Below are 22,703 nucleotides of genomic sequence, written 5' to 3'. Positions count from 1 at the left end.
GCACTGCTGGCAGGGGTGAGGCAGGGCCCATTGGTCCTGGCCGGACAGACTGGTGGCAATTGTACCCATGCATGTTGCTGCAAGTCAGCCTGGTGTGTTTAACCCATTCCTCAATGGCGGTGTGTCCCTCCTAACCCTTCACCATATGTTTCCTGATTACAAGCTACTGGGTGTGTTTCTTTTCTTGTTTTACTCAAGTTTAGATCAGGAAAATTCTGGCAAATCCTGCCGAGGACAGAACAGCCAGAGGGTTATAAAACCAAAGACACTGTGCTGAGGTGCTGCGTAATGTTGCTCTCCAGCTGGGGTATGGAGGCTTTCTCTAGCTTAAGAGGATGTTGTTTCTTTCCTGTTCTCTTGTTCCAAGTGCTCTTCTCTCCCAATTGAACAGAAGAGTATTGCAGGTGAAACATCTGTTGCACCAACAGCCAGAATTATGTGGTAGTTTTACACACGCACTGTAACTCACAGAACCTGTTTGTCAAATGCACTGACAGCTGGTGATATTTTAATGGCCTTTACTTTGAAAACATGAATTTTTCTATCTTGCCTTTAAAAAAATAATACTGTAAAATATGGAACAGCAAGTTGGTTATAGCGCTGGTAGTTAGGACTCTAGTCCTGCTTCTGCCATGTTGCTGTTGTGCAACAGAGATCAGTTTAGCCCAGATTTTCAATACTAGACCAGTGAAAGGTAGCAGGGGACACTATGCTCTGATCTCAAAAGGATTTAGCTGCTTGGTGCTCATCATAAACCTACTGTCACAATTTACAAAAGATCCTACGTGACACGTACTACTGAGTAAGGTGCCTTTCAGAAATGGTGTGTCTTCAAGTGTCTATATGCCTTTGAAGGTGGGCTCTCCAATTTCTGTGCTTTGTTTCCTTCTTGTTGGATGGGCAATAGTGCTGTTTAGTCACATTTGTAGGTCTCACATCTCTAGCAGTAAGAAGTACTTCAGAATAATTCTTATTTTTACCTGGTCCAGGGAACCCTTCCTGTGATCCACTCCCCATCCATTGCTCTGTGTTTGAGACAAACACAGCACTTGAGCAGTTTTGCTTTGGAGATCCTCTGTAATCCACGAGGTTGTACTGCCCAGGTCCAGGAAAAGGTGGATCTTTACAAGGTGGGATTGCTGGAGCACAGAGCATCAAGCAGAATTTCTGACTGTCAGGAGAGAAGAGGCTTAAGAAGCTTGTCCCATAGTGGTGGAGTTTTGTCAGGAAATAAAAGCTGTTGTTTCTGTCAGGTGCCCTGGAGAGGTCAGTGCTTAATCTTCCTAAGCCAAAACCTCTGGGGAATTATCTGGGGAAAAAAAAAAAAAAAAAGAAGATCCAATTGCAATGCTATAGTCAGCCTGCTTTATTTACTGTAAAATACAAAGACTTGTCAGTGGTCCAGCTTCTGCAGAGACCTAGCTGCTCCAGAGTAAGACAGCACTGAAGCCAAAGCAACAATGCCAAATAACTCCAGCTGGGAGTTCCTCCCATTCTCTCCCACTGATTGAAACAGGAGAGGGTGCAGGCTCTAACCCCAGCAGCTGGGTGTGAAGTGTTTTTGTGTCTTCCCATGGTACAGACTGGCAATCTTATCTCCTCATATTTAATTTGCCCTTCCCTCTAGCCCTCCGTCCTTATCAAATGCCACTTGGCATTGCTTCCCTCTCAGCCTACAGCTTCCCACTCTTTGTACAAAACCCCTGCTAAAAGATACAACTGCTGAGAGATGTAGTAGGTACACCTGTTGAGTAAGGAGTGCTGTGTGCCTTCTCATGTTCTCATTCTTTTCCATGGTCAGGAATTTATTGTTGATCTTAATCTTAGGCCAGGCAAAGTCACTGCATGGTGACAATAAATTTACTTGAACAATTTGCTGATAGGCAGATTTATTTGCCTTCTCATAAGGATATGAAGGGGAAGGAGTTTCCTTTCATGCCTTTAATCCCTTTGAAACAAGTGGTAGGATGGGATACGTGGGAATGACAGTTCTGGCTTGAAGGAAGTACTTGAGAGTTTTATTAAGCCTCCTTCCAGCTCTACTTCCCACCACAGCAGGGGCTAGCAAAATGCCCACAATTTGCCCCCTAGGTTGCCTGAGATGCTGTACTGCTGTGAGCAACCCTCACTGTTCCTGCTCAGTGGTTCCTGGATTTGACCCTTTATGCCCAGTGTTACTCTGGGGGTGAGTTTAGGCCCTGGCAATGCAAAAGAAGCAAAGCCTCATGCTTAAAATCCCTGCCTGAGCTACGAGAGCTGAAGGATCTTTTTCCAGGTCATGTGTGCTCTGACTTCTTCCTCTGTAAAATGGGGGTAAGATATTACCCCTACATCATAAGGGTGGTGCAGTATTTAATTACTGTTTGTAAATGTCTGAGAGATCATAGGATAAAGCTACCTCTGATACACTGCTCCAGGATGTTATCAGCCCACACTCCCCTTCAAGGCAATGCCCTGTAACACTTCCATTTCTGAGCTAGTTCCTGTAAATCTGTGGCAATAACTGGCCAAATTGGACCAGCTGATATAGTGGGATACTGTGGAATCACTCTGCTGTCTGACCTCATTTCAGATGTCGCATGAAAGTGGCATGTCTTCCAGAGCTGGACTTACTTGAAAGGAGTTTTCTTTGCTTCCCTGGTGGGTTTATGTAGCTGATAGATTGTGGGCTCTGCAGTAATTCTGTCTGTCCTTGTCAGGCGGGAGGTCTTTGACTTGAAGCAAGGTGTTATACCCTTGGGAGACACCTTGGTGAGGGAATCGCTGATGTTGTAGTGACCTACAAAACATACAGGAAAGGGATGTAAATACCAAACATGGCTGCAACACTGGTGCTGAGAAATGAGAGTGCTACAGTCAGTGAATGTAACAGAAGGAAAAAGAACCGGTATAACAGGACTGTGTGGGGAAATCAATTCTGGATTTAAGAAGTGTTGTCCTGGGCAGAGCTTATTTCGAGGGACACTGATAAGGCAACACCAAACTTTGTCTTGAGCATAGGCACAAATGGAGACATTAGCAATTTTAAAGAATCAAACAGGAGGAGAACTCACACGTGATATAACTTTGCACGATAGTATGTGCCCTCATGCTCTGAGTCTTAAACCTCAACAGGCTATGGGCCAGGAGTAGGCTTCTTTTGCAGCTAGAGTACTGTGGAGCTTGGTACATTATACACTAATGTGGCTTCTCCAGAAGCCTCTGGCATTTACACAAGAGTTGCAGGGTTTTTTAGTGATTCCTTAAGGCTACTCAAAACTGTCAGGATGGTTTCTGGAATGTTGTCTCAGCAGAGACTCAACGGGGTCAACCCATAGCACTTGGAAGGGAGGCACACTGGTGTTCTGACACCTGCTCAAATCTCGTATGCCTTAAGAAGCTCTGAGTGACCTGAATTTGTGTGCAATGGTGCTCTGCACCCTGGCGGAACAGAACCAAAATCACCAGCAACATCCTTCTTCCAGCTCAAGGCTCACGTACATGGAGAAGGCCATTTTCCAATTTTTTCCAAATTTAATCCTCTTGTGGTTTGGGACACAAAGACTGCATGGGCAGAAACATTGTTGCTTTGCTTGCAGAAATCCATAGATGTCTGTTTCGGAAAAAAGAAAAAGGGCTTGTGAATGTCTTTAATTGACCTAACATGTGGGTAATTACTGACAAAGGAAAACCCACATTTAAAATCCAGTTGTCTCCATCGTGAATGATTCTAATGATGCAACTGTAGGCGGTATTAGGACCAAAATATTGGAGTGCTTACCAATTGTAGGTAGGTCTCTTTGTGACAGCCCAGCATGTAAAGGTTGCATTTACACACACACTGAGGACATGAAACTTGTGCAGAAAATGTGGCTTTTGGCTTTAATTGCTATCTCCAGACTTCTCTGATGTCAGGTATAAGTGTCTTGTTTGGATCAAGCTGCTGACTGAGCCCAGAATTTGAGGTGGCACTGCCAAGACACCAAAGACCATCTGCAAGACAGCCCCTGGAAAGTGCTGCAGTGAAAAGGGGCTGTGTCTGTGGCTGTTACTGCTGGGACTGCAGCATGGGCTAGTGGCCTTGAACTAAGCATGACTTGAAGACTCTGCAGTTCAGTTCATTCAAGCCTGCAGATAATGCTGGAGTGGTTGTGCCCTCCTGCAGCTTGCACCAAGCTTGGTGTGCAGCACTGCAGTTCTACTGCTAGCAGTCCCCAAGCTACTTAACTTGGACAGAGGTGCCAAAAGTCCCTGGGGGAGGAGGTCATGCTGCTCTCGTGGAGCACTCAGCTATTTGCCACACTCGCTGCCCAGATACACACTGCAGCTCTTGTACAGAACATACATAGGAACACATTTAATCCTAAGCCCCTAAGGAGCTCACACTCAAAGAGAGAATTGGTCCCAGAGCTGAAGATAGCTTTGAGGACAACTTAGGATATTGTTTTCTTGTTGCTCACTCATTTTCCCCAGAATATTTGTCAATTTTCATCTGTCACCGCCTTAAAAACAGATCTTCCAGTTCCTAGACAAAAGTTCCTTTTTGCCTAAGAGCAGTGGCTGCATAAAGAGTGCAGGATCTGGCCTTCTTTTTCTTCTCAGATGTCTCTTTGTCTATAGTCATAAATTATCAGACACTGCCATCTTTTAAATAGATAGTTTCCTGTTCTGCTTCTTGTAGGTTAGATAGTATCTCCTACAGTAAATCATGAGTCAGTGATTAATTCAAGAAGGCTGTTCCCAGAAGCAAATTCTTACAATGTTAAAAATAATATGATGTGAATCCATTATACTATGATATAGAAAATAATTATGGCCTGCAAACTAGTTTAATCAACTTAGAACATGCCGGGGCAGATACTCAGCTGAAGTGAGTCATCATAAGAAAGTTCACAGTCTTAGTGTATAGGTTGTACGAGCGAACATGATTACTCCATGTCAGCTGAGTCTCAGTAACTCTGTACGTGTGCTCTTTGCACACCCAAATTGTGAGGCAAGACATGTTTGTTTAAAACACCTTTGCTGATGTTTAAACTGTATCAATTTACTTTATAAAAGCATGAATTGCTTCAAGAACATGCATGCAGACAGTTGTCTCAGCTGATGAGTAGCAATTTATTAAGCTTATTAAATTGTATCATGTTCATTCTGCCTTAAACAGCTATGCAATGTCATCAAATGTTATGAAGAGTCAACATGTTCTGCCTCAATCACAGTGGATGTATCTTGCATCAAAATACGATTTGAAAGGGAAAAGTTCAGTAGGAAATGGCTGCAATGTAGACATTCTGTGCAGAAAAAAAATCTCTCTAAGGAATAACAAAATCCAAAAGTAAATATGGCTAAAGCAAGACAACACTGAAAGGACAAAAAAAAGTCCATTAGCTGTGTGCATATTATTATAAACTATCTGATAATTGTTAATAACACTTTGTATTTTGTTATCATCTTCCATATTTCAAAACGCACTCCAAATTCCTGCGGACTAAGACTTGCAACACCCCAGTGAAGCCTGGTCACCGTGGCATGGGTGGAGAGTATCAGGCATGGAACAGTTAAGTGACTTACACAAGGGTGAATCAGGAGGAGGTTCAGGAACTGAACCTGAGGGCTAGGTCCTCAACTGATATAAACTGGCACAGCTCCACAGCAAGTGGAAGGGCACAGCCAATTACATTAGTTGAACATACTCAAACCTGATTCCCAGCTCTGAGGTTGAACCTCAAAACCCAGTACCTGTTAAAGATGTAAAATTCACCTGCCTTGAGCTTCTTGGCAGAAGTTCCCTGTAGCCAACCAACACAGGCTAGATTTCTAGGATGAAAACTCACAGGATGCAGTGGGGTCTTCCAGTATCAAAGCCAGTGATGTGGCAAGAAGGGCAGAGGTTGCCACCATCCCAGGGTCAAGGATGCATTTTTCCTCCCTTGGTATTGAAAAGTTACTGCCTGATGTATGCTCATTTCACAACACCTTGGGATACACCTGCAGCATGGTCAGAGGTGAGATGGTAAATCATGCAGAAATACCTGAGCTAGGTTCATGCTCATTCGTTTAGCTACTGAGTGCAGTGGAACAGACCTCAGAACCATCATGCACAGGATAAGTATTTAGTGCAAAGCTCTGGGCTGTTACAGCTACCTTGAGAGCTGTACCCAAACTAGCTCGGTTACAGCTAGTTCCTGTGTTTTCTGGAACTTCATAGCATCACCTGGAACATCAAACATGACTTCACCAGCATTACATGTTAGCTGTGCCCTGCTGCCTGCCTTGTCTTCCCTTCCAAATCTCCTTACATGGTATTGATTGGGGGCTGGAGTAGGGATTTTCTCAGTCTTCCTAGAAACAGGTTGTTGAAACACCCTAGAGTTTCCCACGCTAAAGTCTCGTCTGGACTGAAAATAGGATAGGCTGTTGTAGGCATTCGCAGCTGGATAGCTGGAGATTTTCTTGCGTGCAGTGTGTGGAACCTGGAAAGAGAGGGAGAAAGGAAATTGTCAGTAGCTGAGCTGAAAAGAAATTGTGAAATGACTGAGGCCTGGTATTCACCAAATGCAATTTTTAAGGACAAATCACCTCTAGCATTTTAAAATAGCAGAAACTTTGGTATACAGCACTCACAGTTGCAAGTTCTGTGAGATTAAATGGGGATGAGAATGACTTTTTCAAGTAATAAGCTTTGCTGACTTCTTCTTTTAGGGGGGGCAGATGCTCATCAGCTGGCAAAAGAAACTTTTTTTTTTTATTTTATTCTTGTGTTAGAGAGAACGGATCCTGAAATTATTCACTTTAGCTATGAATTTCAGCTAGCCTAGTACAACGCTCTCAATGAGTCCACAAAGCATGTGTGTATGTATCCTCCTTTACACTTTTGTAAGTTAACAACAGCTCTGCCAATTTGGTTTGAAAAGGTTCATGCAAGATGAAAAAGGACCACCTCTGGGTGAGACTAAGCAGAAAAAAGTCCAGCCCCATTGGAAACTGAATTTAAAAGAGAACAAAAGATGAAAAAGCAGCTTAGAATAGCTGTTGGACTTCCACTTTAATTATAACTCTGTCTGATGACAGTGAAAAATGATTTTCCTTCTTGGCTGGATTTTAGAAACATCCCCAGTACAACCCTAAATAGACACTGCAGACAGGCAACAGAGTAGGTTAAAGACCAGATCCGCAGTCTCCTGAAGTCACTACAAAGGGACTATGTGATTTTAGCAGCTTTGGAAATCAGTCTGAAATAAAATGCTTCCTCTTACCAGTGACGGAAAGTATCCAGTTCCTTTCTTTGACAATGAAGTGCTGTTGATCCCTGGAGACTGATGAGTGACGTTATAGAATCCTGGGCCTGGATTTTCACTCTAGCAAGAGAAGTATCACACGTGTTGACCAAGCTGTATTGATCACCTCTCTCTTGGGGCAAAGGCAATGAAATACAGGCATAGGCTCACACTGATGCTAATGGGACAGCTCCTTTCCCCAGTACCTCATCTTTCTGCCACATACTTGAGGCACTCCAACTTGTGCTCCATGGACAAGATGGTTGTGCTGAGGGCAGCAAGTCTGGTCCAATTTGCTAGAACCAGCTATTAAATGTGCAGCGGGTTTCCAAAGCAGATGATAAAAAAAAACTGCATCTGCAAGCTCAATTACCTGGTATTGCCCAGGCTTGGCTGCTCCTGCTGACCAGCCTGCTGAGGCTTGGATGGAATCCCATGCTCAACCCTGTCCCATGAAGGGGGGAGTTACTACTCTGACAGCACGTTCTTAATTAGCACCTTCCAGGACAGCACGTGTCAGGGAAACAACTACAGAGCCCTTCTCCCATCCACTGCATCTAGCTCTGGTTTGGCATGCACATCATCACGTCAGTGTTGTTGAAAGTAATTGGAGATTAGACATCTACACTCCCTTGGAAATTTACCTCCTGCTACAGTGACTGCACACCTCTGTGTCCTTTGAATACTTTGAACTATATTCTGGTAAATATAAGGGAGGATTTAGCTGTGTGGTAAATCCACCAGAAATGCCTTCCAAACTCCAGTGTTCAGGTACCTGTGGGGCTGTGTGAATACAGTGGTAAACTGGCACAGTTACAAAAGTGGGTCAACTCACTTGTTAATTATTCCAGGTCAGGTACTAAGAAGCAAATAAGCTCTCTACATTGCCTACATTACAGGTGGGTAAACTTTGTGTACTGGTAAACTTCATTTATCCCTGACTACCCTGCTAAAGGAATGTGCTCCAAAATGGCTTGTGCTGAAGAGAACACAATCAAGCACTGGTGGAGGAAAATAAGTCAGTAGCTGCAAAAAGGTCTAGTATTAAGCGACCTAATGCTTCCCCTCCCCTACCTAGCACAGTAACTTTTCTCTAGGGTAAAGCTTAAGAAAGAATCAGCCAAGCCCTTGTATAGCTTGTGGTTTGGCTTCCTGCCTGCTCTGCCCTTCAAGCAGGAAATTCTCAAAGGGAAGGGAGTGCTTTGTGAAGCTACCTTAAGTCTCTGCCTCTTCTCTTTTACTCAGAACTTAGCATCAGGTCATCTGGAACTCCTGGAAGCTGACCAGACAGACTGATGGCGCCTACAAAAGGTATTTAAGCAACTTCTCTACCTTGATCATTTTCCCTCATCTTCTGTCCTTTACGTCCTTGATTGTTGTTATTCAGTCCCGAGATAATATGCTCCTGATATCACTGAGATGGGAGAGACAAGCAAGGAGGAAGAGATCAAAGGAAGGAGAAGAAAGAGAAGATGCCAAAGGCAAAAGAAGAAAGAGGGAAGAAGCCAAATACTTCCGAGATTTACCTGCTTTACATACCTGGGACCCAAAGCTTCAGAAAATCTCAATATACTTAGTTTTCAGAGTTCTGGTGTTACCACCTAGTCACCAGATTACAGGAAACAGTCAGCAGGGGCCATGGGCATCCTCTTTCCACCAGCAGAGGATGTAGCTTGAAAGCTGCATCCAGAAAGCCCAGGAGGCCCATGGCACCTCTGAGTGTTGGCTGGACTTGAAAAGAAGACCTGCACAGCGCAGGCTGGGAAAACAGTATGGTTTTAACGCATCTTTCTGCTTCCCTCTGCTGGCCAGATAACAGATATACCAATGTAATTCCTACAAATCAAGGAAGGATCAGGGTGAAGAGTATCAAAAGACAGAAGGGGTCATATTCTCCTATCGTAATACAAGTGTTAACTCTACTGATTTCTTTGAATTTGCTCCTGAATTTCACAATACATGCAAGATATATGTTTGTGTCCATGAGGGTTCAAGACTGGAGAAGGGACCAGGGACAAAGCTGGGTGCATGAGAGGTAGGGAGACAAGGGTGATATATGTGGAGTAATTTCAAGGTTTAAATTAGTAACACTGCTTTACCATTTACTTCATACTGTTAAGAGCTGTGATTACAAAGCAAATTTAACTACCGTAATCTAGGCTTAGTTGCGTATTTGCCATAATATATTTTTAGTTGCAGTTCAGTGTTTAGTTTTTAGTTTTTTATTATGAGGACATGAACTTCAAACATTTTTGTTACTCACCTGGTTATACTGAAATCACTTTGATTGAGAATTAAATCCCTTTTTTTCTGAGTTTGAGATCACCTTACAATGGTGCTTATAAGGACTGGAGGAAATCTGGAAACCTAAGAGGAACAGCCAATAATAACAAAATTCTGAATATGAAGATACAGGAAGAATGTAACTACAACACCAGTTTTCTTTTTAAATAGGATGTAGAAGTTAAGGGCACATCTAACATTAATGGTGTATACAAGTCAAGAAACCAGCAGTCATTTCTGCATTTATTTAAAAAGCAAAGGGAAAAAAAGCACTTTGAAGCACTAGTGTTGATAAATGGGCTGACTCAGTGCTGTTTAATCACTTTTGCAGATTTTCCTCATTTACTGAGTTAAGCAACTCAACATCTCCCCTCACAGCACTGACCCTCTCCGAACTCAGAACCTGAAGACAGAGGCCAAGGGCGCTGGGTCCGGTTGAACTCGGGCGCTGTGCGGCCTGGTGCCACCCGAGAGGCGCCACGTTCTGCAGGCACAGGCCTGCGCTCAAAGGCCTCGTCCTGGCTGCGCTGCAGCTGCCGCGAGGCAGGGGTTGAAGCCAGCCGGGTTCTCCAGCTGCACAGTGTCACCGCCGTATCGTGACAAAACCACCGACACTTCATCGGATCGGGGTCGGTGTTACTGCCAGTCATGGAGCTGCACTGCAACGGCGCTGCAGTGCTGAACGGTACTGTGAGCTCAGTGAGAATGTGCGTGTGCAATACTGAACTTTAACCTCAGTGAAAATGTGCGTGTGCAATACCGAACTGTGAGCTCAGTGAGAATGTGCGTGTGCTTCTGAACGAGGGCAGCGAGGCCACAGGGCGAGCTCTGGGCTTGGAGGCGGGTGGCTTGCCGGCAGAAGGCGGCTGGTGCGGGGACAAGAGGCAGTAGGCGCAGGGACCGGAGGCGGCTGGTGGACAGGAGGCGGTTGCCGTGACAAGGGAGCCAAGCGCGGACCTTCCGCGGCCCCGCAGAGCGCGGAGGGCCGGGGCTCGGCCGCGCTCCGTGCCCTTGTGCCGGGCAGGACGTCCCCAGGAGGGCAAACGGGGGCCTGAGGCCTGTCCGTGGCTGGGCTCTCCGCGCTCCCGGAGCTCCCCTCGCGTCGGTCGGTTCCGTCAGCAGCCCCCCGCTGTGCTTTGGGAGAACCCTTCCTCACTGTAACTCGAGCTCCACCGGTGCGGCCTCCCACAGCACACGGCTGCCGCGCACCCGGCGCAGCGCACCCAGGCCCCGCAGCGCCCGCCCCGCCCCGCGGCCACCGGCACGGCAGGCGCCCGGGGGAAGCCCCCGCCTCCTCGCCGGTACAACGGCCCGCCCAGATCTCCTCCAATCGTCGGGCCTGTTCCTTCGAGCCCTCCCGCAGGCACCCAATCGCAGGCGAGTTCTCAGAGCCGCCCTCCGCGCGGCTGCTTAAGGTGGCTCGGGGCTGGCCCCTCGCGCACGCGCGTTAAGGTGGCTCTGGGGGCCGGGGCCGGGGCCGGGGCCGGGGAGGGCGCGGGGCCGTCGCTGGGGCCGGGAGCGCCGCGGGGACCGGGAGCGCCCCCGCCGCCGCCTCGGGGCCTGGGGGGGGACCGGGCGTTGCGCTCGGCCGCGGGCGGGAGGTGGGGGCGAGGCGGTCGGGCCATGGGGCCGCTGAGGCAGCAGGTGAGTGCGCGGGCGGGCCGGGCCCGTTCCAGGGCTCCGCGGAGTGCGGGCGCCTCCCCGTCAGGGCCCGGCGCTGCCCAAGGGGCCCGGGCCGGTGTCCGCGGGGTGCGCGGCCCGCTCCGCTCCGCTGCCGCCGGCCGGGGTCCCGAGCCGTGCGCGCTGCCGCCTTGCCGCGGCCCTGCCCCGGCGCCTCCCCCCGCGCGAGGCGGCCTCCCCCCCGCCAGCCGTTCCTCGGGGCTGCCGGCGCCTCTCGGGGCCTTCGGGGAGAGGAGCTGCGGCGGCGGGCAGGGGCCGCGGCCCGGTGTCCAGCCGCCTGTGGCGAGCCTGGCTCCGAGGAGCTTGGCCGCCGAGCTCCGCTCACAGCCGACCGACCTGGGGGGCGCGCTGCTCGCTGAGGGGGAGCGCTGTCAGCCCCAGCACGCTGCTAACGTGGTGCTGAGCAAACAGCAGAGGTCTGTAGGGAGCAGAGAAATGAAAAACAGGACTCGGAGCATTTCAGGGACTTTTTGATAAGAGCTTTCCAAATGGCAAGGCTCGTTTTAAATGCCAGTGGGGTATGTCACCTCTGGGGCTGAGGCAGTTTGTGAGCTCTAGTAAGCAAAATTCTCTGCAAGTTTCTGTGTCTGAGACTTTCTGAAAAGGCATTTAAACTCTTTCTCTGCTGATACGTGTAGCTGTTAGTTTGATTCCAGTGACTTTTCTGTGGGCTACCCTTCAGCATCATTTCATTGCAGCTTTTGGACAACTGAGTTAATTTGACCTGATTCTTTATTTTCTTCTTCTTTTTCTTCTGTGGTTTTTTTTTTTTTTTTTTAATCAGTGTCATCTTGGAGGAATATAACATTACTGCCCCACTAACTCACTGGAAATATTAGTTCATCTACACCTCTGCCTGCAGTGCCTATCCTATGTCAGTGTAGCCCAGTGGAGGAAGAAGAGCAGCAAATGGATTTCAGAGAGCTTACTTGTGCTTCACAGATGTGATCGTTTGTCCAAGCTCAACAGGATGGAGGGGAAGAACTGGTACTAAGTTCCAGACAACATGGTTCTAGCAGAGTCCAAGTCTCTCCTTTAAAGAGAAGTTCTGTCATCTCGGAGGCTGAAAACCAAACACTTCAGTAAACAAAAATGGAAGGAGGCAACAGTCCGAATCTGCAACTTCAGCAACTCCCACTGGCCACAGCAGCAGTTTCTGTGCAGCCACACACAGACTCCTTTTCTTACAAGGTCAGGTTTCTATCCCAGACTACCCCTAGAAGGCCTTAACTATTCAAGTAAGCTGATAATGCCACTTATTTTGGTTATTTTTTTTCGCAGAAAGTGCACTGTCTTTGTATTTAGCCATGCCTGCAGGCCTGAGTGTGTTATATGCTGTGTATATAAGCAGTGAGAGAAAGAAAGACAAATTCTGTGTCTCAAAGAGCTGAACAAAGTGAAGGAAGAATGATTGACTGTTAAAAGATCACATAGCTGTCTAAAGCGGGTTAGGAGCAATAAATTTTGCTAGGTAACTTTTCAGACTGTTCTGTACATCAGTGATTGAGACCAGCTGTTCTCATCTGCACTATTTTCAAGTGCTTACATTTCAGCCCATGATCTCTCAGAGCCTGTAGCCAAGGTAGGACCTGTTGCAATAATTCCTTCTTATTTTCCAACTGGAAATGGAACTGTTCCCAAATCACTTTCCTACGAATCCATCATTCGGAAGGTGCTTGGAAAATCCCTGCAAGAAGGGCTTTCCCTCCTTCCCCAAGATGCATTGTAAAAATTAGTCAGACTGGCATGAGCTTTCCACAGGCTTGCAAGCTCTCAGTCCAGAAGCCAGTCACTCTGCTCTACTTACAGTGCCTCAGCTGAAAGGGCTTCCTCCTCGCGGTCTTCCACACTGAACCTGGTGCTGAACCCGGAAACCATGCTGAATTTTCTCTGACTTTCTTTGTGATCACACGGTGATGTTTCTGTGCCAACTTTACTGTCTTGTGGGGAAAGCATCTCATGTTTTTGAATGAAACTGCTTGGATAAATCTCACTTTCTCACAGCCAGACAAAGCTTTTTCTTTCGCTGATACAAACTTGAAAGTCTAAAGTCATTGTTAAAATCAGGAACTGTAAATTTACAGTTAAGGGAGGAATACAAATGTGAGCTCAGTTATCCCAACTAGTAGTAGTAGTAGGTAGTACTAGTAGGTAGTACTGCACTGTATCTTTGTTACCTGCACTGAGATGAAAAGTGCTAGTGACATCTAATGAGATTTAGACAGTTGTTGGAGGAGCACAAGTGCTAAATGGCCTGTCTTGACTTCAGGCTCTTCTGTTTGCTCCTAATGTACATTTCTGTTGTGACTCAGCTTGCTATACTTTTTTTTTTTTTATTTCAAGCTGTGTCTCTAGACCATGAGAATTATTGCTGAGCTAGTAACGCTTACGTGGAACGTGCTAAGAACTTGTTAGGAGTTGCTACTAGTTACCTTTTAATTTGGAGTGTCTGGTTCATGTAAAAAGCAGCATAAAATCTGTGATAATTGGCTGCTCCATTAAATGAGCCAAATTGCTCACTGAACCAGCAGATGGTATAGGTGGAGAAGAGCAAAATAGTTATTAAAAGGTGACCCACAGAATGCAGAGGTTCCTGATCCATATGCTGCTGAATGCCAGGCCAACCTTATCAAAACAGATTTCATAAGGGTATTGTTAAAGATATTAAAAACAGATTCTTTGAAGGGAAGAAGGAGTGAACAGGTTGTTGCATTTAGCAGTCTGACCTTTCACTCTAAGAAACCGCGAAAATGCGAATACATGCACGCTAATTTAAGTCTCATACAAAGTGTTAGTTAAGGAAGGGCTATCTTTCACTTGAGTTTCATAGGTTTGGAATGAAGCCACAAGGAAGCTACTTGAATTATCTTAGGTCATGTAGAGAAGATAAACAATGATTTTATTGACAGGTGATCTAGGAACAGTTTTAAGTGTTCTCTCTCCCAGATTGTGCAAAAAGCCTGAACTCTCTTCAAGGTCCAGTGGGTAAATTTAATATCTGTGTATTTACTTTGTTTTTCCAGGAGAACTTGATTGGTGCATTACTAGCTATTTTTGGGCATCTTGTTATCAGTATTGCACTCAACCTTCAGGTGGGTATCATGAAACAAATATCGATCCTGCCTCAAGCATCCTGCATTAAAAAGCATCAAGCATGCCAAAGCTTCTGTACCTTTCTTCTCTTTTCTAGAAATACAGCCACATCCGGCTGGCAGGTTCCAAAGACCCCCGAGCTTACTTCAAAACCAAGACATGGTGGTGTGGACTGTTTCTGCTGGTGCTGGGAGAACTGGGAGTGTTTTCCTCTTATGCTTTTGCTCCTCTTTCACTGATTGTGCCTCTCAGTGCAGTGTCTGTTATAGGTAAGAGATGACTGATGTCTGAGTGTGTTGCACTGTGATACTGCTGGTGACTGGGTCAATACGTACATCATCCTGTTTCTTTCTTTTTTTTCCTATAGCTAGTGCGATCATAGGAATTATATTTATTAAAGAAAAATGGAAGCCCAAGGATTTCTTGAGTAAGTTTCACAGTTCCTTTTCATTTTTCCCTTCTGTTTACAAGCTATCCTGCACATAGCATGGCCTCCTAAGAGTCACAGTTAGAGAGATGGAGAAGTCTGCATAAACTATAGTACCTCTTCAAAAAAAAGTCATCTCATCCACTATTTGTTAAAAATGGATTTTTCGTTTTGTTTCTCTGTCTGGTGCCAAGTTATCAGAATCTCACCTTGCTGTTTCATAGTTTTTTTTGGAATACATAGAAATCATGTTTGTTTGCAGATTTGAGAATCACAGTTCTCTGAGCTGAAGCCGGAGTCAGGAGCCTCGACTGTAATAGCTTACGCACAACTGAGTCAGATGAATTTTGTATGTGTGCAGGTGTTTGCAGAACTGGGGCATTCGTTCTTCAATTTCCTGAAAAATGGGCTGTAGGCAGGCATGATAAGCCCCAAATGTAGATCTTAAGACTTCTGTTGGTTTAACAGATGCTACCTGGTATGAGTTCTTTTCTCAACTCACGCCATACGTATTGCTTAGGGTTATTTTTACTTCTAATGTTTTGAAAGTGGGGCATGAATGGCAGAGGAATGAGTCATTTGGAGGAATACGCATGATGTCATGGCCACTGCGCATGTGCGATATTAATTCCATGCATCCATACTAACCCACTAACTGTCCTTTTTTTTGTCCTTTGGTCGCCAAAGGGCGCTATGTTTTATCCTTTGTAGGCTGTGGTTTGGCAATTATTGGAACTTACCTACTGATAACATTTGGACCTAATAGTCATGAGAAGATGACGGGAGAAAATATCACTAGGCATTTAGTGAGCTGGCCATTTCTGTTGTATATGGTAAGATGGCCCATAAAACATGGGACAGTTTTCTGCTGTATGCCTGATTTGGGAGTTTTGTTTCAAGCATTGTTTTTATTTATGAGTACTAGCAATGTTTCTTATTTGCTAGTGGACCTTTTCAGCTTTTGCTAGTGTCAGTTCCACAGCGCATGTGGACACCTGCATGCACAACTTAGAATTTAAATATCTTTAGCTTAAAATTTTTAAATAGCCTGCTCTTTCCATGACCTGTCAGCTTCAGGCTGTGGCAGTAGTGTTGGTGGCAGCTAAGAACAGTTGTTCTAGAGGTGTCCAAATATTGTGCTTGCATCTGTTCTTTTCCTAGGCTGGCTTTCTCTGGAGTCATCATTGTCTCATTGATAATATCGTGCAATCTGTTGCTCCTTAATAAAGATAAGTTTGGGCATTAAATAAAACGAGTGCTGCAGGGGTCACTTAAGGAAAGTAGGAGAATAGAAAGTAGGCTGAGATCTGTGATGTGAATATTCAGTTGGGATTATTTGATCTGCTTCTTTACCTAGAATGTAATGTCAAAGATGTCCCATGTTTCCTGTACTGCAAAAACCTATTGAATATCTTGTCTAATTAGAATCTATGATCATGTTAAATTTGATATGTAACTGTGTCGGGTCTTCATTTTCCTTTGATTTGTCCTGTTGTATGATTCTGATATTTGACTGGCTCAGAATCCCATATACTCAACATCTAATGTTCTCTCTTCTGGTTTTTGTAGCTTTTGGAGATCATCGTATTCTGTCTGCTACTGTATTTTTACAAGGAGAAAAATGCAAACTACATTGTAGTTATTCTCCTGCTGGTGGCTTTGCTGGGTAAGTTGATATGGACTTACAATATCTTCCAACTGTGGCTTAAAACACTAAACTACAGTAAAGTGATGTATCTGTAGCATATAGGGAATTTTATTGGCCTAATTGATGTCATAAAATGCATCACTCTATTCCAGAAATTTTACTACAAATTAGGTAAAGCTATTTTAGTGACGCTTAGGATCTTTGCAAATGATCGTTGAATTGTCACCTCTGTCTCTGTAAACATCCACAGGTTCCATGACTGTTGTGACCGTGAAAGCTGTGGCAGGCATGATCGTTGTCTCAATACAAGGAAACCTCCAACTCGACTACCCAATATTTTATATTATGTTGGTGTGCATGATTGCTACAGCAGTCTTTCAAGCAACGTAAGATGCTCACCCTCTCTTTGTCTATAACTGCTGGATTTAGTGGGTCAGTAATTAATGAAATGTTTGTTATCTATGTAAAGAATGCTGATCAAATTTTAGCAGGAAGAATTCCTGGTCTCTTCTATGACCTGTACTCAAACCCATGTCACAGGAGCCTGGGATAGCATTTTTCTTTGCTTTTCCATGTAGTGACATGGCCAAGTAGTTTTGATCCCAAATTTATACATCAGAAAAGTATTTGCAAAACAGTGGTATGATTGAAATGGTGGCAAATCAAATATAGTATCTTTGCACTGGCCAAAATCAGTGCTCTGGTGTTTTTTTTTCCCCTCTGTTCTTGTGATAACATTAAAAACACTAGTAGTAGCAAGGATAAGGAGCAATTCACAATGAGGGTGGCATTCTGGCCTCAAGGTCAATGGCAGTAATTTCACTGTCTTTAGTGAGTACAGCTAGAAGGTTTATTCCTCAATCATTTGTATTAATTCCAAAGCATGCTGATGCTGGTTTATTAGAATAAAGTTTCTTAAACTTATTTGCCGTTGATTTGAAAGGTGCCTCCAGAAAGGAGAACTACAGGAGTCTGTGATAACTGCTATACAGTTTGAGTATCCATCCCAAGTCAACCTGTCATCTGTCATTGTATTGCAGATTTTTAGCTCAAGCCTCACAGCTGTATGACTCGTCTCAGATTGCTAGCATCGGCTATATCCTGTCCACAACAATAGCTATCACAGCAGGTAACTGCACAAAACAGTGTGTTGGTCCTTTCTAAAAGATGGGCAAGAGATTTTGGAAAATAATTCTCACAGCTGAGGAAGGTGAATACTCACAAGACGATGACTTGTATTTTCTTGTAATCTCTCTTCTGGAGTTGGCTTTATTTCTTTTTCCTCTCCCAAGATGTGAATTACTCATTTAGACTGTGTTAAGTTCTGTCTTTTCGTTTAATGTATTTGTTTCCTCTGGAAAAAGGTGTTGCAGTTCTCTTCCTGATTTTTCTTGTTTGTATTGTATCTAGGATACAACCGCTCACAGTTGTGTAGGCACTTTTCTTTCTGTACAGATTACTCCAATTTCAGCCCTTGTCCACACAGGAAAAGTTTCACCTATATGAACAAAGATAAGCATTTTAAACCCCCTTAGAATTCAAACCTGTAGATATCCTTTTAAATATCTTGTTTTCAGTAGCTAGATGTATGAGCAAAACTAGAAGGAAAAAAACACTGGAGAAATTATTCATTGCAGTCAAGCAGATGGACCATCCACGTAAACTAGTAATTCTCTTCTAGGTATATAGGGGCAATAGCTCCCCCCCCCCCTTAAGTTACACATTGCCTTTTAATGCGCTTCTTCAATCTCATGAGAGACTGTGGCCTGCTCTTTAGCTAATGTTTATTTCCTGGCGTGTTCCAAGCCATATGCTGCTCTCAGATTCATCAGCTTATTTACTTTACGTCAATTAGAATTGTAAAGAGTAGGAGCTAGAATGCGTGTAATGGGCTGCTTGTCCTGTTGACATCCAGGGTGCCAAGGATGCTTGCCGTCTTATGATTTTAAGCTGTGTATACTTGACTGGGGCCAAGGGATCCTGCTGCAGTTAGAGATCCAGTCTGTTGTTCAGACATCAGAAATATGTTTATATGGTACCCACTGCTATATGGTGAGAACTCAGGCTGATTTGCACAGTGACCTGCAGTAGTTCCAGTGCTATTTCCTACCCTACCCCAATATCAAAAAACTGGTACTAGTTGCTGTGCGAAGACTTGTAAATACACAGTTTCTGTTAAAGCAGAAATATTAATAGGGCATATTAATCTATTTTAAGACTATAAACAAGGTGCTGGCAATAGAAATAGTAATCTTAATGACTTGATTTCTGGAGGGACCAGTGCTTGTGATGCAGCACTAAGTACTTGTGTTAGCTGGGAAGAAAGGCATAATGAATTATTTCTTTTTCAAGGAGCAACTTTCTACTTGGACTTTACTGGCGAAGATGTTCTCCATATATGTATGTTTGCACTTGGGTAAGTCTTAAGGTTCCTTGATGGAAAACTGAAAAGTATTTCTTCATATGTATAAATTTAAAAACTATATATGTTACATATATGTGTTTATGTACATGCATATGAGATGCATATCCTGCTGGAAAGGAGGATGAACTGAATACACTTTCTCTATTAAGAGCAGACGGTGGCCCATAGAGTCAGTGCGTTGTCTGAGTAATGGTGGGTGCTGTAGAAGAATTTTGTCATGCTAGGTTATGCATAATTGTAAAATGTTTGTGCCCCACATTAAATCTTTTTACTGACTGAATGATGATCAGCCTGGATGTTGAGGCATATGGGTCACTTCTCCAAATGTGGTCATTCCGTCTAAGGTGAGCTGGAATGCTGTCAAGCAGCTTATGAATGTAGAAGAACTGCAAAATAACTAGAAGCAGCCATCTGTAAGGGATCTATTTCAGGTTTTGCACTGCGCCTTCACTGAATTATTATGGGACTTCAGGAGTCCTGTTTTGTAGGGCGTGGCCATTCACCCAATGCAGATATGATCAGTAAAACTCACTATGTAACTCAGCATTTAGTCCTAGTGCACAGCGTTTGATGTGATTAACTTTCCATAAGCAGGGGACATTCTGAGATGTCTTTCCATTTAATGCAGGAAGACAACAATATCTGGGAGTTTAGTATTATGAACTGTGCCATTCTCTGTTAACATACTGTAAAAATCAAGATCAGTTGTTGTTCATGTGTTTACCGGTGGGAAATCTTGGAAAGTTCAGGCTGTTAAATCCTGGAATTTCATGAAAGCAAATCAAATTTTGATACGCTTGATTTCTGCTTTTAGTTAGTCAAGATCAATTAATTAATATGAACTTTTTTCAGCATTTAGGTGAAATTGTGATTGCTAGGTGAATTTCAATACTGTCAAAGAAGGTTACTCTGCTGGGGGTTCCTTGTAATTCTGACTTCATAGACCTTTCTCTTCCAGTTCTGAATTCTTTACTGTGCTATATGATAGGCCCTCAGAAAAATCGACATGCAACATTATCTCCTCTCCCCTTTCAATCTCCTCTCCCCTTTCACAGTCATATCATTAGAACTTGTCTTCTTTCTCAGGTGCCTCATAGCGTTTCTAGGTGTCTTCCTGATCACAAGAAATAGGAAGAAATCCATACCCTTTGAACCTTATATATCAATGGATGCTATGCCAGGTAACGGTGTTTTATCGCACTGCCTCTTAAGTCTTGGGCTTCACAATGGAAATTCAAGCTTCAGTCTCTCTTAAGCATCTCAGTATATCAGGCAGCTGTTTTGTTTTCTGTTTTTTTCCTTCTCTTTGGTTGATTGTGCCATGTGAGGGGTACATCCATGTTTTGCATGAAGCAGAGAAGAGATGATGTTCCACTTCAATACTCTTATTCTGGGTCCCCTGACACCAGGGATAGTGTCAGAACAGCCTTGTCTAGGTGGCTGCTGTCTGGGAAGATAACTGATTTTTGAGCATTTGCTTGGGATTGGTTTTCATCAAGCTGGAAGAACCAATTGCTGGGGATGACTGAGGTACATGGCAAGAGGTAGAGGCCAGAAGGATCAGAAACTTATTTTAGGAATAGCTAAGTGTCTTTCTGGTGATCTGTGTAAAAGACATGCAGCATTTGATAAATAACTGACTGCCATCTCTCATTCACTTGAGCATTATTTCTCCATTAGTTGCTTTAGAGCTAAGCAGAAAAACATTGTCTTTCATTTAACACTCAAGGAGCTGATGAGCCACATATATTGCTAACTCCGAGACCATAATTTGCTGATTTAATAGAGTGTAGATTGAATGCACTTTTTCTGTTCCTAAACATTTAATCTCTGTCTTTGTACTTTTCAGGCATGCAAAACATGCACGATAAAGGGATTGCAGTTCAGCCTGACCTCAAAGCTTCCTTTTCCTATGGTGCCCTAGAGAACAATGACAACATGCCGGAAATTTATACTCCAGCTACATTGCCAATAGTGCAGGAGCAACATGGTTCCAGAGGAGTTTCTGCTCCACCCTACCGGGTGCTGGAGCACAGCAAAAAGGAGTGAGTGACCGATCTTTAAGGAACTGATTTGAATCATCAGAAGTATGACCTTTATTTATTTACCTGTTAAAATATAAGCAAGTGTAAAACCAACCTTGGTATAGTTTAAAGCTTGTCTCAAACTTAACTTTCAAGGCTGATTATTAAAATAAACAGCTCTCTATAGTTGTGAATTTGAAAGTGTTCATCTTAGCAAGAAGTAAATCACAGTTCTCCATTGAAGGCTGCTGTATGGGAGTGTGAAATGCAGAATGCAGTGTCGTGGCTTTATGAAACCTATGGGATGACAGATGCTGTAGAAATGCAGAGCTGTGGGAAGAGAAGTGACCGTGCAATTTTTAGCCCTGCTGGCAGTGAGTTTATCTCCAAATAGAAGTTTTCAGGAGTTGCTCACAGTGAGAGGAGGGAAGGATTTAATCTCTTATGCAGAGAGACTGATGATTTCCTGGAAAAGTTGTAAATCCTCATGTCTCTAACATAACCACCAAGCTACCTTAACATGGCAATAAAATGTAATCACTTTCAAGCATGAATAGTGGAACTTACTGTGTCTTCTTGGGCACTTCTGGTATAACTGTTCTCCAGCTAGCATTGAACATATGCACTGAGCACATGAATTATTTTTGTAGCACCACTGGATTATATGGCAGTTTAGAACAAAGATTTTGCCAGTTTTCTGGTTTCATAGCAAAAACTTCAAGTTGGATCAAATGGTACAGAGGGAACATTGTAAAGTAGAAGAGGGAGGAAATGAGAACAGTAACATGACTAAAGGGGATGTTTTTGTAGTTCTTGAAGAGGTCCTAATTCTTTATTTTTATTTTCTCTGTGGCTGAGGCGGGATTTACAATTTTGTTTAGTGATCTTAAACGCTTAGGAGAGCCAACATTCCTTTGGCAGTGTTAAAAAGCTAAGTTTAGGTGGTGTAGGTTGGGGCGCCCTTTTGTGCCCCTTTTTTTCTAAAAATTGAAAAAGGTACTGGCCTAATACTGTGAGTGACCTGGGAGGAAGAAAGAAGCATACACAGTCCAGCACTCAGTACTGGAAGAATAATGAAGCTTTGTGTACTCATAATATTTATCTTTCCAGCTGCCAAGAGAAGGCTGTAAGCTGATACAAAGGGAGAATAGACACAAGGTGGGGGAAGCTTAGAGTCACAGAATCATGTCAAGTGAAGGGGACAAAGTACATAGGTTTACTGGCATATGCAAGTTACTTTGACGTTTTGATATCCTCATTTCTCTAAAAGCAGTTGTTTTACTTGGAAACAGAATTTTAAGTCTGCTTGGTGTGTCCTGGACTGTACGCATATAAGAGCGTCTCCTTAAGACCTTAGAAGGCTTAATTTGAAATGAATAGTGAACGTGTTTTGTGCATTTTTAAGTGCTTACTCTGGTTCCAAGGGTCTTGGAAGGATCTTGGGCTTGCAACAGTGTCTTTCTGCAGTTTATTTTTTTTAATTTGACTCATGGCCAGGTTCTGTTCCTACTACCAAAATTTCCCAAGAGCTCCACTGATTTGTGTGTAGTTATTCCTGATTCCTCCTATTGTAGATGACAACAGAACTATTCTTTCCCATGTTTGCCTTGCCAGCTATGAATACCAATTTAATCTGGAAATACTTGAGACTGCTTTGGCGTTTTTGTGCAGCTTAAAAAAAAAAAAAAACACCACCACCTTCCTCTGCAGAGAGCAGTTGCTTAGTGGCTGTACATGTGCCTGTATGTGAAGTTTCTTCACCAGCTTGGTATATCTGACAATTTAAATCTTGTCAGTGGCATCACATACACTACAGCTTACGAAACCTAAAGAAGTATCAGCTTTTCTTTTGCCCACAATACTGTGTGTG

The 22,703-nt window shown here is 43.8% G+C and overlaps 2 protein-coding genes across 9 annotated transcripts; one reads left to right on the top strand and one right to left on the bottom strand.

Annotated features, from left to right (window-relative positions):
- Window positions 1-1,179: 1,179 nt before the first annotated feature.
- On the bottom strand, window positions 1,180-10,186 carry STPG1 (sperm tail PG-rich repeat containing 1). The gene is given in 7 exon segments (XM_035562306.2): window positions 1,180-1,309; window positions 2,614-2,779; window positions 3,481-3,592; window positions 6,276-6,449; window positions 7,233-7,334; window positions 9,517-9,695; window positions 9,922-10,186. Coding segments are annotated over 7 exon segments (1,002 nt in total). The 3' UTR covers window positions 1,180-1,305.
- On the top strand, window positions 8,450-21,387 carry NIPAL3 (NIPA like domain containing 3). 8 transcript variants are annotated; one of them, XM_035562235.2, is made up of 13 exons: window positions 8,450-8,564; window positions 9,868-10,221; window positions 12,001-12,407; window positions 14,240-14,308; window positions 14,407-14,578; window positions 14,677-14,736; window positions 15,424-15,569; window positions 16,306-16,402; window positions 16,635-16,770; window positions 17,425-17,513; window positions 18,737-18,800; window positions 19,896-19,990; window positions 20,659-21,387. In XM_035562235.2, the coding sequence occupies exons 3-13, from the start codon at window positions 12,309-12,311 to the stop codon at window positions 20,856-20,858; spliced, it is 1,227 nt and encodes a 408-aa protein (XP_035418128.1). In that variant the 5' UTR covers window positions 8,450-8,564; window positions 9,868-10,221; window positions 12,001-12,308; the 3' UTR covers window positions 20,859-21,387. The 8 variants fall into 8 exon arrangements, with proteins under 8 accessions (XP_035418128.1, XP_035418135.1, XP_035418132.1 ...); XM_035562242.2 differs by lacking the exon at window positions 8,450-8,564 and having other exon boundaries at window positions 9,902-10,221; window positions 15,448-15,569; XM_035562239.2 differs by lacking the exon at window positions 8,450-8,564 and having other exon boundaries at window positions 9,907-10,221; window positions 12,159-12,407.
- Window positions 21,388-22,703: the final 1,316 nt, after the last annotated feature.

Source organism: Cygnus atratus, chromosome 23, assembly GCF_013377495.2.
Source record: "Cygnus atratus isolate AKBS03 ecotype Queensland, Australia chromosome 23, CAtr_DNAZoo_HiC_assembly, whole genome shotgun sequence".
Lineage (NCBI taxonomy): Eukaryota > Metazoa > Chordata > Aves > Anseriformes > Anatidae > Cygnus > Cygnus atratus.
The sequence above is the reverse complement of the archived record's forward strand: the minus strand, read 5'-3'. Positions and strand labels throughout refer to the sequence as shown.

Excerpts from the sequence above, each read along its gene's own strand:
- NIPAL3 (XM_035562235.2), top strand. The coding sequence starts at position 12,309 with ATGGAAGGAGGCAACAGTCCGAATCTGCAACTTCAGCAACTCCCACTG. Across the intron at positions 14,579-14,676 it reads CAGTGCAGTGTCTGTTATAG|CTAGTGCGATCATAGGAATT; the intron begins GTAAGAGATGAC and ends TTTTTCCTATAG. Across the intron at positions 14,737-15,423 it reads GAAGCCCAAGGATTTCTTGA|GGCGCTATGTTTTATCCTTT; the intron begins GTAAGTTTCACA and ends TGGTCGCCAAAG.